The 14,844-nt window shown below is 34.1% G+C and overlaps 1 protein-coding gene across 2 annotated transcripts in view; it reads right to left on the reverse strand.

The window, feature by feature from the left end:
- Nucleotides 1-4,697: 4,697 nt before the first annotated feature.
- The window catches only part of TNFSF13B (TNF superfamily member 13b), a 31,585-nt gene continuing 21,438 nt past the window's right edge, over nucleotides 4,698-14,844 (reverse strand). For both annotated transcript variants that reach the window (XM_039866295.1, XM_039866294.1), the window contains 3 exons: nucleotides 9,579-9,691; nucleotides 9,341-9,491; nucleotides 4,698-6,316 (listed from right to left, as the gene is read on the reverse strand). In XM_039866295.1, coding sequence (XP_039722229.1) covers nucleotides 6,204-6,316; nucleotides 9,341-9,491; nucleotides 9,579-9,691 — 377 coding nt within the window. In that variant the 3' untranslated portion in view covers nucleotides 4,698-6,203. The remainder of the gene's footprint in view (nucleotides 6,317-9,340; nucleotides 9,492-9,578; nucleotides 9,692-14,844) is intronic.

Below are 14,844 nucleotides of genomic sequence, written 5' to 3' on the forward strand. Positions count from 1 at the left end.
GGCTGCTATTCCAGTGGGTGTCCAGGGACCCCAACTGTGTGCTCACTCCCTGGGTGTCCAGGGACCCTAACTATGTGCTCACTCCCTGACGAGACCCCTTAGGAAGATCAACTTTCTCCTTTTAGAGGGAAGCTGGGTAGAGGTGATACTGAAAGGTGTGGGCAGAGCACCCCTTTCTGCCCTATTTGTCCGCAGCCCACATCTGCAGGCAGGTCCCATATGGACATCCCTTGGCCCAGGAAAGACTCTACCCCGTGGACGTTTTCCTTCTCATCAAATCTCTCCTTATTCTGTTTTCTTGACACTATCACCTTATCTCCTGAATCCTGGTTCCCTTTCACTCCTCCAGGTTAATCTTAGGGTGATCGTCCGCTCCCACACTGAAGTTCTTGCCCTGCCTGTCTCCTATATTGGAAATGCTTATCCTCCAGGGTGGGATGTCATCAGAGTTGTTTTTCTTTTTCATTTGCACTGCTGAGTAGAGAGAGGAGGCCTTCTGGTCCTTGAAGAAGGGCCAACATGGTGTTCCTACCTAGTCCTGTGGGCTCCTGACTTATGCTTTTTATTTTTTCTAGTCTATTTAAAATATCTTAAAAGTAAGCAACCAAACCAGGTATTCTTCAATTTCCTGCCAGTTTAGCTTTCAGATCTTTTGCGAAAATAAAACCAAACAGCGTACGTCTCTTTTCTTCTTTTGAATTCAATTCAAATCCTTCTTCTCACGTGCGTGTATGAGGATATAGGTATGCGTGTCTTTTAAGCAAAAGCATTTAGCACTTATAATGTGCCAGACACTATACTAGGTGTTTTCACATGTTCATTTATTTCTCATAGCAACTCCATGAGTTTACCAGTACTATTACCCTCACACCCCATATTTTAAAACCAGTAAACAATTGACCTGGGATTTGAATTCCAAGGGTGTGGACCTAAAGATGTGCTCTTAACTACCATCCTCTACTTCTCTCCAACATCCTCAAGCAGGACTGCTTCATGATTTGCAGGGCCCAGTGCAAAATAAAAATTCAGGGCCCCTTGTTTAAAAATTATTACAAATTTCAGGATGGCAAGAGCATGTAAATGAAAAACAGAGGCTTCTGGAGTATGGAGCCCTCTGCTACTGCATAAGCGGCATGTCCAAGAAGCCAGCTTCATCTTCCAATACCACATTCTAGTTATAGTGTGTGTGTGTGTGTGTGTGTGTGTGTGTGTGTGTGTGTGTGTGTGTGTATTTGGGTATAATGGTTATCAAGGAGAAGGCTGATTATTACTCAACACTTAAGACCATGTCACATTAAAGATATTGTCTTGATTTTGATTCTAGTACTGCAAGATGCTAACATTTGCGAAATAAAAATGAAGGGTATGAGAGACTTCTTTGTGTTGTTTATTTTCTATATTTTTATAAGCCTGAAATTACTCCAAAGTGAAAAGTCAGCAGTTCAAAACATTTAAAGCTAGATAAATCTGTGACCTCAGGGTGAAGAATCTCCTTCCTTCTCCTATACCTAATTTTTCCCATTATTTGTCGTTTCATCACCATCCCCTAATCTCAGATGATGGTGATGAACAGGCCCAATCCTCTTTTTTCAGCTTCTGATAACCAGAGAGTGGGGGCAGGGCTTAGATGTCACAGGAGATCTTTGACGGTGAGCCTGTGCTCAGCGACCACATTCATGATCATTGCAGACCCTTTGTTCTCATGGAATTTTACCAGCTCAGAATCAGTGCCTAAGGAGAAAAAAGTTTGGCCTGCTATTAGTTTTTTTATCAAAGTTAAAAAAAACACAAACACACACAATAAAATGAGTTTTATACAAAAAAGTCCTTAAAATATATTCTACCACATAACCAATGTTTTCCTCTAAATGGTCTAAAGTGAATTTTATGATTTTATCCACTTATTTGTGAAAAAAAGAATTGCTACTTTTATATAGATGAATAAAGTGAGACACAGGAATTAATCATCTTGTGTGGCTGTATACCAGGTATATCATTGTTTTTATATTGTTGATCTCATTTGTTTAGTCTTCTAAAATGACATTAATTAGCCACAAGGTGATCCAAATTGACAGTTTAATATCATAACACTATATCAAGGATTTCTTCATCACACAGTTATCCAGTTCACCTCAGCCTATTATTTCCAATCTTTGTGATTAGTTTAAATACAGTGTGTGATTGCAGCAAGACCTAAAAATTCAGGATAAAACAAAAATAAAACAAATGCCTAAAATCTTTCCACATGCACAAAATTAAGTGTGCAGAAAAAGTATCAGATATTCTAAATGTATCATTCTAAGATTAATAAGGACCATACAGCATAAAATTATAACATAAATCTAAATAAGCAACAAACTTATACTCATAGTATATTGTTAATATACTCTTGTAATTTTATTTTATTATCTTTATTTTTAAAGTGATCCTAAACATAATTTTATTTCATTATTTTTTAAATAACAAAAGTCAACTTGGATAATGGCAGTGGTGAAGATGAGGAAATCAAAGACAATCTCAAGTGGAGTTTAAAAGAAAATTGCATTCATTTCTTGATGATGTGGGTACGGCTTAGCAGGGACATCTTATGTTTAGAGTTGCTGACTGCCGCTGCCAGCCCTTTACTTCATGCTTGGCCCACAGGAGAAGAGGGACTGGAAAGGAGAAAGGAGAAGCTGCTGATAGAAGCAAGGCTAGAGATCTTGGACCTCTGTTTTAATCATGATTAATTTGTAAAAGTTAATCAAATTTATACTAATTACAGGATTAATTTATAAAAGTGAATGTGTCCACAGATAATCAGGAGTAAACTATATTTTACAATCCCCAGGATCTTAGCACGGAGGCAGACAGGTACCAGGTGGACAAAGAGAGTCGAGTTGGGTCTGCAGCAAAGCAGAGTGCTTGCCTGGCTGCCATGGGTAGACAAAAGTTAGCCCAGTCAGTCCTTGCTTCCAATAGCCCAGTTCTGCTGGATTTTATGTAAACTGTTTATCATTCAGGAATCTTTTTGGCAGTATTAACTAAAGTCTAACATATGTATATTCTATGTTGCAATAATTCCACTTCCAGGTATAGATCCTATAGAAATACGTACATAGGTTCCCTAAAATATTTTCAGAGAATATTCACAGAAACATAACTCATACTAGCCCCTCAAATGGAAATACACCAAAGGCTCTTCTATGGTAAAATGGACAAATTTATTCATAGAATAACTCTATTCAGCGGTGAACAGGAATGAACTACTGCATACAACAGTGTGGAAGAATTTCACAGACAAAACGGTGAGCAGATGAATGCTGAAAGTGTGTACAAAGTTTACATCCTATATGATACCATTTGTACAAAGTTCAAAAGGGCAAAAGTGTTCCTTGATGATAGAAGTCAGCATGGTGATAACCTTTAAAGACAGGAAGGAGCACAAAAAGTTTTGGGTTACTAGCCAGTGTTCCGTATTTAAATTTGGGAGGTGGCTACAAGAGGACATCTGCTACGTAAACATGTGTTACCAAGCCGTACCTTTAAGGTTTTGCATTTTTATTGCCTGTATATTATATATTAACCCTTTGTGTTTTAAAATAAAACATCTGTATTTCTGAAAGGAGTTTAAATGTCACGTTTCATGTAATGAATCTAAATTTTTTGAGTTGTAAAGCAACATGGGATCCAAACCAAAAACATCAGCTGGTTGCATCGCTGTGTTGTACACTGGTTTAAAACTTCTCTCCTAGGGCAGAGAAGTCTTTAGAGTAACATTTTATAAATCATAATTCAAATTACAAATAGATTTATTAAATTCTTCTATCAATAAATTGCCACATCCATAACAAACTACAGTGTGAAGACCTTCTTTGGCAAAATGGCTTAGAGAGTAGAATTGATTTCTCCAGGTGCTGTTTAGGCTTGCACATTATTTCATTTTGGATGGTATACTGATCCGTTTGGTTCCCACACAAAGAAACAATTTAATACCCTCAAGTAGTTATTCATCATCACACCTCTTGATTTCAGATTTAAGACATAACAGTATCTTAACTGGACCCAACCACTTAAACTATAGAAATGTTCTATTGTAGGTAATCCTAGAATAACACATTTTTCTTAAAATAAACTGGGGAAAATGTATAGAAGGAAGCCAGACAACTGCTACTGCAGTGAGGATCTCCATATACACTACTGGACTGACCTAATTTTAATTTTATTTCCTGATATCTTAATAAACTTTGACTTAATAAAAGTCTAATTTTCCTCACAATTTCATATACAAGGACGATAGAATTCATATGTTAACACTGGTCTAAACCAAAAGTAAAATAAGATTTCAGAATATTTTATGTGTCTGAATTCTAAATCTGCTGACAAAATGTGCTAAGTCATTTGGAAAAAATAATGGTGCAAGCTGCAGATTATATCAGTTTAGTATGCGAGCCTATTATAATGTAGCATTATCTTTTTTAACCTTATTCTCTATGAAATATTTAATTTATATCTTTATATATAGTATTGATGTGCACAAATCCTTTTTGACATATGTAAAATATTCATGATTTCAAATACTTTATTGTCATACCCTAACACACATTACTTTATAATGTTTTACAATTATGCACCTAATTTGAAAAATGAGATTTAACAGTTACATTGTATTAAGATGAGTGGTAGTAGACAAACTCAATCAAAAAATAAGGCAAAAGTTTCTGAAATTTTTTATTTGGCAATCCAAGTTAGCAGCAACACTAAAAATAATTACTAACCTTCTAGTATTGAAACTCTTACTCCACCTCTCGTGTCTTTTTAATTACAATGTTGTAAAACAAAATAAATTGCAAAATATATTTTATTTTAACCAAAACACCCAAATTACAGAAATCAGTTTTAGACAAGGTTTAATTTCAGACACAAAAAATACAAATCATTTCTTTTGTTTTGAAAACTATATCTTTTAAAATATTTTATAATAGACTGAGGAAAATTCATGCTGACCAGGGTCTATTCTTCCAGCTACTGTTTAAACTAATAAAAAGTTTAATGAAGTGAAAACTCATTAAACGGATGACATTTTAAAAAATACAAGCAAAAAAGGGAAATTGATACAATAAAAGATAAGTATTACAGCATTCTCAAATTTTCTTTACAAAATGAAAGTTAGAACGATGTCTTCTGGTATATGGTAATCTTTAGAAGAGCACAAGGCATATAACATACTTTAGGATGCCAAGAACTTTAATTAAACATCAATTTCTGTAAAGCTAATAACATGAGTATTTTTTAAAGGCTGGGATACGTGAACTACAATAGCAGCAGTTTAAAACAGAAGGATAGAAAATAAAGGGAAGTTATATCACATTATTGTAAATGTATTCATGAACTACTGGAGATTTTATTTTTACATAAGAACAATTATAGTTATTTTTTCAATTAATGCTTATATGCATGAATTGGAATTACCCTACATTAAGTTTTTAAAGTAACTGAAATTAGCTATAAAAAATACACATAAGTGTAAACACATGAGAGGCTTACTTCTCTGTTGTGAAAACTACCTGCAGGTGTTCCATTGGGTAATATAAAATGTTAGAAACAAAAATTACAAACGAAATAAGCTAAAAAACCTTAAATAATACCAATATCCTATTTTGAGTCCAATTGTTTAATATGATGTTTAAATTTAAGCTTTTAATTACTTTTTCACATAGCGAATGCATGATTTCTATATATTTTTTTCTTTTTACTTTCTACTAAGTTAACTGAAAAAAAAGAGGGGCACAGTTAACATAAAAATTGAGGGTGAATCCTGAGATTTCCCAAAAATGTCTTACTGTCATAAAGATGTAGGCACTTGTTTTTAGTAAATAATAAAATACAATTTTTGAAGAAATGATTACTGCCCCTTTGAATCCTGTGCTTCCTCCAAGACAAGAAGCTATGACTAAGTTGTTCAATATGGCATTATAGTGAAAAGTCTTTTTATCTTTCCTTAAATGGGCTCTATTTCTTGTAATTCACATGACAACCTTTGGCTGTGGTTGTCTGTTAAATTTCCTGTTTGGTCTAGTTTCAGCAAACCAAAACAAATAGCTCACAGAAAAGGCTATGGTAACTACTTTTTTTTTTTTCCTTTTGGTATTTCCAGTTAAGTGTTTTCTCCTTAGAGGTACATAGAAAAGGAGGAAAATAGCCACATACAAGGTGTAAAGAGGTCACAGAAGTTTCAATGCACCAAAAAAAGTGCCATCTCCATCCCGTGATATTTTAGCATCTTCGCGTGGTATTGCAAGTTGGAGTTCATCTCCTTCTTCCAGCTTTGCAATGCCTGGAAAAGAATGGTTTATAAGACTTTAAGGTGATTGTACTTCAAATAATGGTGAACTTCTAAACCAGTTACAATTCTACTAGTCTAAAAAAGAAAAATAATAGAGTTAAAAGACATGAGTAAAAAGAGTTACAACAGCTATAAATGTATTTGCCACCTACTGTTTATAAAACGGAGAATCTGAACAGGAACCAAATGTTTAACTTTAAGAAAAAATGTTCAGTAAACCATAGCACATCACTTGATGGAATATTATATAGTTAAAAATGGCTTCACTTTATTTTCTTGACAAGAGAAATTTTTTTTATAATAATGTTAAATAAACACAGACATATACACTTTTAAATGTGCATATAAAAAATATAAATTATTAAAAGTAAAAAAAAAAAAACATACCATATATTAACATAGTTTTTCTCTAGAGTCCAGTTTACGAAATTAGGAGTCATTCGGATTACTTTTTATAGCCGTCTATATTTTATGTTTCCTTAAATAACCATGTTTGTCTTTATAATCAAAATCGACACAGTAATTGGCTTCTCAAAACTGACCAATAAATCTGCATATGTCTAGTTTACAATGATGTATTCTGTGATTGAGGAATACAAAACATAATTCAGAAACTACACTCAGTATATCAGGTAATTCCTGACCCAATTTAAAAAAAAAAAATAAAGGAAAAGAAAGAAGCAAGGAAAAGAGAAAAAACAACAAAACCAACAAATAAAATAGTATTCAAATTGTCAATACTTTCAACTACAGTTGACACTTGAACAACACGATTTGAAATGCATGGGTACACTTAAATGCAGATTTTTTTCAACAAATATTAGCCAGTCCACATCCCCAGTTTAGCATCGGTAGATTCAACCAACCTCATCACACCTGACCCAGTTGTTCGAGTCAGCTGTAACAATTTAAAAAGTAGTAGCATTGTTTCAGCAACATACAGTGAAAATGGATTTACATGAACACATCTGCTAACATTCTTCCTATCATCAAGACCAAAGCATCCAGATTGCCTCCAGCAACAGTCAGTTGGTGTTTATTTATTGAAAACTTGTAATGTACTAGACACCTTTCTAAACAGGCATAGAGCAGTGATCAGAATGACAAAAGATTCTGTTTTCAAGGATCTTGTTTTTTTTTTTGGTAATAGACTAAGACAGATAACAAAGAAAAGAACATAGCTTTAGGTATTGTTTAAGGATAATGTGTATACTTTATAAGACTGGCAGAGTATTTGATGACTACATTAAAAAGTAAAAAAATGACTAGAGTTTGTTGAATAGATTAGTCATTACCATAGAAATTAAAGATAATCTAATATTTTGACGGCTATAGATCATATTGCACTAAGTAACATTATCTCAAAATAAAGTCAGTGTGAAATGACTACTTTTAAAAATTGGTCTATTAAAATTTCAACACCGAGTTATTGGCTACTTCTATTCTTCTAGATTATAGTAATCAGCTCAAACTTTTCTACAATAAACACATTCAATTTGTTAATGAAATAATAAGATTCAACTTATAAAGAAGTTCTTTAGTATTATGTTGGGCTCCTCAAATGGGCCATTTTAATTTTTTTTTCAGGTTATTATGGGAGCTTTTTATGCACTTATACTCTAATATGTAGTTTTTAATGAATTTAAACTTTGCCCTCGAACAGATTAAAAATGCAAACCTGAAATGTCCTACAGAATGGTTCCCATTTATAATATGAAGTTATTAACATTGAGAAATATCTTTAAGGTCAAAATATTAATTCTTATAAAGCAAGTCATATAGGAAATCTGGCCCAGAAAGTAAATATAAGAGGAGAAGGTGATTAGAAAATTTGAAAAAGAGTTCTTTGTAAAGCTATAAGAACTAACTAATATAAATAAATAACAGATTGGAGAAGTCTTGGCCATTTGTAAATATTTTGCAACACCAAAATACTAGTCACCGTTGGGTGCAAGGAAGCATTTTTTTATGAAAATTAGGGAATTCCAATTTAATGAACTTCCCCATCACCCTGTTAAAGCTGTCTGTGGCTGTAGATCCAGAATAACAATCATCTCCATTATTATGAGGTATTTTCCTTCCTTTCTAATTGATTTATTGTGTGTTTGTTGGTAAACACTTTTGAAATATGGTATTTCAAGTTGAGCAGTCAGTCCTCAATCCTGTGTTTCACACTGCCATTCATGGTAACTGGAACTGAAGACATTCCTCAGGGTTCTAAATGGGTTTGTCAAAATCACGGGAGAGGAATAGATGTGTTAAGGCAAATACTTTTTTTCTAATACCGGCTTTGATTAATTAGAAAATATCTCCCAGACAAAATAAAGGCTATATTGGCAATACAGCTAAAACAGACCTGAGATGAACAAAGCCTACTCTTTCCCTTTTCTCTCCATTTCTTTACTGTCCCTGAGTTAAAATGAAGGCTTGCTCCTACACTTCCACACCCCAAAGTTGTCTGTCTGGTTTCCATATACATTAGATGTCGCCTGTATAAAAGTGAGAGAGAAGCCATTTTTTGACTTGACCTGACCTTCAAACCAGCCAAGGGCACTTCTTTCACAGAATGTAAAGAAGAGTTTTTGATAACTCACAGTCTGGAGTCAGACTGGCTGATTTAAACCAAGTTCTGGAACTTAGCAGTTGTGCAACCTAAGACAACATGCATTACCTCTCTGTGTCTCGGATTCCACCTTCCTTCAACAGGAGGATTAAATGAGCAAGCACAGGTAAGGTGGAGACAAGGGTGTCTTGCACGTGATAATCATTCTCTTATTCCGCTATTATTACTTTTGTCATTATTACAAGTTGAAGAAAACACAGCTTAGAACTATTCCCAGTGTTGATTGCTATAAAGCTAATGACTTTTTTAAATGTATATAAAAATGATAAAACGATCAGTAATGATTTTATCTGTCTTAATTAAAACAAACTAGCTTATCATTCAAAATAATAAAAACCACACAGCATATCGAAGAATGTCTTTCTGTCTATTTACATAGAACTATTATTTACCAGCTGAATAACAGGAATTATTGGGTAGTGTTTCAGGCATATTTTGAATACATCGGAACAAAGTCACCAGACTCAATTCGTCCCCAAAGACATGGACTTTTTTCCTCTGTATTAGGTGTCCCATGGCAAAGGTGTTATCGGTGTATAAAACCTGAGAAACAAACCAAAAAACTTCATCAGAATTGAGCACAAAGTGGGAAGCATTAGACAGTGACAGCAGAATGAGGGTTCAACCCACCTGACCATATATAAAGAAGTAACCGGTTTCTTTCACCAATATTTTATTTTCTTTTTCTTCTAGGGCTCTTCCTCTTTTAAAGCTGAGAAGCCATGGAACAAATGTATAAGCTCCTATAACAAAGAGAACAATTTATAAAACTGGAAACTGAGAAAAGCAGTTTTTCACCTTCATTTAGTTGCTAAACTAAGTCTGAAACCTAGAGGAGAATTTCATCTTTAAAAAAGGGGAAGACAGGACAAATCACAGTACTCCATTGGTTTCTCCACTGTCATTATGTATTAACCCAGGCAACGATCAGACACAGGAACTTGAAAGCAAACACTTAATATAAAATGTCTTGTTTTTCTTTCATTCTTCTGTATTTCAGCAACTTTCCTAATAAAGTCTGGTTTAGATGGGAGAGTTTGAGGCAAAGAATGTACAAAATGTCTCTGCGTAACACACTAATAGAGATTTTTCAGTTTTTCTTTGGTTCCCAGAGAGGAAACAGTGAGTATGCAGAAAGTTTAGCCAAAGGCAAACTTTAGAAACAGTTAGAAAGCAAAGCCCCTCCCAACACAGCAACAGGACAGAGTTTAAGGAAAGTGAGGAAAGTTACTAAGACATAATCTTTACGGGGAAATGGTCAATCTTTACGGGGAAATGTGATAATGGACTACAGTATTCATGTTGAAATGGTTTTTGTTCAGTACACTCATTCTCCATTATTCCTCAAACTTCTCCTGGGAGTAACAGGGAAGCCACTGTGCTCGCAAGTTGGATGAAGGGGCAGAGAAAGACAGCAGCTACGGAAACAAGTTGGCAAGAGGGGACCAAATCGCTGAGCCAGAACACAGTGCTTTTATACATCAACATCCATTAAGAGAGTGTAAACACTCCTTTCCAGGGAGTCACAGTGTAAGTTCAATGGATTTCTCACTGTTAAGAAAGTATTATAGTGAATGGTGAACCCTAAAGCTAGACTGAGAAATCTGGGGGGCATTAATAAATGGTATAAAATAAATGAGAAGATTAGAAAATGGTAATTTAAAGATAGGATAGTAAAATGAAACTGTGATAGTCTAAAATTATATTAAAAAAATTCCTATATAATTGATAGTGTTGGACAACCTGTGATCCCAAGCTTCGCCTTGGTTATTACAAAAGGGGAAACATAATCAATAATAAAATTCAGAGTCCACACAACAATATGCCAGAAGCTCAGGAAAAAAATAACTTGTCCTAGAATTGAGATTAAAGGAAATTTTCCCCTGAGAATTTTCTTAAGGGGGCATCTTGGGATATGGTAGTTGATAATGCTTTCACATCCATAAATACAACGCTAAGGGTATGTACCTACTTCAGGTAGTATCCCCAAGGCAAACCACCATATTTTAACTTTTCCCAAATAAGGTTCTCAAGGGAAGAATGTAAAACAAGAACTACATATTTTCTGAATATTTCTGAGGAGTTAAAAAGCCCAAAGTGATCAAACAAGGCAAATCGCACTGTCAAGTTAAAATGAAACAATTCCGGAAGGCAGTCCTGCAAGTCCACATTACCATCAACAGAGAGGAGGACTGCTAGGGAGAGTGGCAAGAAAGGGGAGAGGAAGGGAGGAAGAGGGGACATTACAGGCCTTCAAGCGTGTTCTTGTTCCCAGGTCCTTGAAGCACTCCCAGGAACCTCCTCAATCACATCTCACAGGGAGTGAATGTCCCCCAACATGGGGCAGGCCTGGCTACCCCAATTTGCTGTTTCCAAAAAAGGTCTCTGAGAAATATTTCCTTAAATGAAAACCCTTTAGTGGCATTCTGGGTAATGAGAGCCCATGAATAAAAGATCCTATTCAATTATGAATAACGAAGGCAAACTCATCATCACTTGTTTTTATATAATATTATTTCAGTGAACATATTATAATAACAGAGTTTTCAAGTGTGTTTTACTGAGATTATGTGCACAAAGCATTTTTTTTTAATGTAGAGTGCTGCAAATGTGAGAAAAGATCACTATCGTGGTTGTTATTATTATAACATAGAAACTAATGACTGAAGGCGACTGCTTTTGTGGTTGTTGTGGTACTTACTTGATGCTCTGACCAAAGAGGACTTTTTTCTCCCCAAAACAATAAACATCTTAGATTCTAACTTCTTTGAGTTCATGTTTTATGTTTGTTTCCCTGCTACTTCCCAAGTCTTAAATGACAACTGGCCCATATCAGACAAGCGGCAAATATTTGAATTAACTAATTCAACTTTAAACATAAAATCATTTGAAATGGCAATGTACTATGTAATTAGTCACAAGCATTCAATTGTTTTTTTTTAAAAAAGCGTTTTACTTCTTAGTTACAGAAACTCTATGAAACAAAACATCCTCCATCATAAAAGTGGTATGTACTCTTGAATCAAAGTAAAAAACATTTCTAAAGCTGTTTGTTTATATTCTGGCTGGCAATATTTATTTACTAATTGTTTTTTGCAGAATCTTCAATTGATTTCCTATTTCTTTATACTTATATCTATAAAAGTAATAAGCTGGTTCTTACCAAATTCTACTACTGTATTATCAGAATAGGAAGAAAAAATAAGTAATTATTAGGTTTATATTCTTGTTTTCTCTTGATATTTTCTTTTGGCATTTCATCATATCTAATGTTAACCAAAAAAATAAATAAATAAAGTTTAGGCTGCAATAAAGAATAAAAAGCATTTATTTAAGCAGAGGAGGGATTGCAATCCAGGCTATGAGTTTAGGTAGCAACCTAGATTGTGCTCTGAAGGGAACAAAGAAAGGCAGGGTTTATAAAAGGCAAAACCATAACAGTCCTCCATGTAAATAATCCTTCATGTAAATAAAGGATGTTGGCTAGGTCAGTTGGGATCGGTTACACCCATTATATAAATGGAGGATGCTGTTTGTTAAAATAGATTCTTTCTTTTCAAGGTAAAGAATGTAGATGGTCTGGTCACCATGATGAGGAGGAAGTAAAGCCCATATATATCCATATATAAATCACGGATCCAGGATGTTCGTTATTCAGCCTTGAGCTGAGTTTAGCAACACTTAACAATAGTTCTAAGAACTGAGACATGAGAAGCAACTTAACAATAGTTCTAAGAACTGAGACATGAGAAGCGCATAGGCCACCTCCTCAAGTGGCCTCCCTACTCCATTTTAATGACTCTCTTAGCAGCATTTATTCTGTTTTATTTTCTCCATTATCACTTGCTGTAAACATTCTTATTAAAGAGAGTATATGTACTTGTTTTTATGTCCTGTCTTCCCCACTACACACACATGCACACATGGATTACACTTCACAAGACCAAGGCTATGGCTCTGCTACAGCTGTAACTGTAAATCCAAATGCGAAGAACAAAGCCTAGCATATGTTATACATTTAATAAATATGTGCTTCAGTGCTACTGAATAAATGTTAAATCCTTTCAGAAAACAACCTAAACAATAAATTAAAAGCTAAAGTGATTATAAACTTAAGCATAAATATTATGTTTCTGCATCCTGAAACTTAGATTTTTAGCATGCCAGTTAGACTACTGATAAATGCTAACATGAAAATATGCATTAAGTGCCTATTCTGTAGAATGCTTTTCTAAGCTAGCATGCATCTCTCCTTATAGTAGATATTTAAGAATTTGCAAGTAAATTTCAAGAGTATTAATACTTATTTTTCTTAGTCAACAGCTAAGTTACAGATGTACCTTGGCATTTAAAGCTTCGACTCCCCCTCTTTACTCAGCTTTAAATGTCTGGTGTATCTAAATGTTTTTGAAACCTTAATAAAATTAATGTGTACATTAATATGTGAAATTAAATAAACATAATGTCAGTATAAATATGTGAAAATAATTTACATGTTTATCTGAAAATGTCTGCTCTCAAAAGAATAGCTCCTTCCTGTTCTGCTCTTAAAAGAATAGCTCCTTCCTATATGAAAGAGTTGTAGATAAATTTTATGATGACAAAGTTTTATGTGAAACTTTGAAACTTTATTAAAAGATATATTTGCTTAATATTTGTTTTTTATTCTATTTCATGCATAGGAAATAGCCTCCCAAATATTTATACTTCTAGTAGTACCACCCTCAATAACTAAAAATAAATGCTGCAGAGAGCAGCTATCACATATCACACATTTTAAAGATGCTGGAAATAGTTTTAAGGGAGAAAATATTGATAACACTTTTTAAAAGGGAGATTAAGTAAACCAATTCAAGAAACAGCAATTTTTTTTGTATAGAACAAATATAGTTTGACATTGAAATCTACAGTGATCATATACTTCACTTTATAGATGAGGTGGAGCTAGGAAAATCAACAGAAAACAGAAGTCAGGCAAGCAAGGCCATGTAGGCTGAGCTATCTAAAGGGCAGTGGGAGATCTCTAGAAGGCTATGAGTAGTGGAGAGAAATTATTATCTGTGTTTTAGAAATATCACTAGGTGTCTTCCAAGTAAGACAACATATAAAACTGGAGACAAGAAAATCAGCCAGGTAAGAGATGCTAGTGGTTTGTACTAGGATGGTGAAATGGGAATGCAGAGAAATAGATTAATCCAAATTATATTTATGAGAAATAATTGATAGAATTTTGGATTAATATACCAAGTTAGAGGGAGTAGTCAAGAATGACACCCAAAATTCTGGATTAAACAACTGAAGACATAGTCATCACACTTATTGAAACAGGGAACACTGGAGGAAAAAGAAACCTGGGGAAAATTTCTAAAGTTCAGGCTGGGATGCCACCAAGATATTCAGGAAGAGATGTAAACTAGACAGAGGTAAATATAGGCTTGGAGCTCCCGAAAGTGATTCGAACTACAGATCTACACTTAAGCCATCAGCACAAAGATGTTAAGTGACAATATAACATTTAAGGAGCATTTAAGAATGCCAAGGAAACAAGAATATAAAGAGAATGGATCTATGTCAGAGGTCTAAAGAACATCAATATTGAAGAGATACACTTAAGAGTAATGTGCAGATGTATTTAAAAAGCTGTGGCCAAAAAGGTAGAGTTATGGTTAGAAAAACAAACCAAGAGGAGCACATGTTTCAAGAAAAAGAGAGTCATCAACTGTAAAATACTCTTGAGAGATTAAAAGTAAACCTTATCATTGTCTCTATGAAATAATTATGTTCGAAAATAGAAATAAACACGAGACTTCCACTATCAACAGGATTGTGGAAATACATCTATCCTTTTTTATCTCCCATAAATCATATAAAAGAAACAGACAGATGAATATTCTCC

The sequence above is a fragment of the Pteropus medius genome, unplaced genomic scaffold (assembly GCF_902729225.1).
Source record: "Pteropus medius unplaced genomic scaffold, Ma_sr-lr_union100, whole genome shotgun sequence".
Taxonomy (NCBI): Eukaryota; Metazoa; Chordata; class Mammalia; order Chiroptera; family Pteropodidae; genus Pteropus; species Pteropus medius.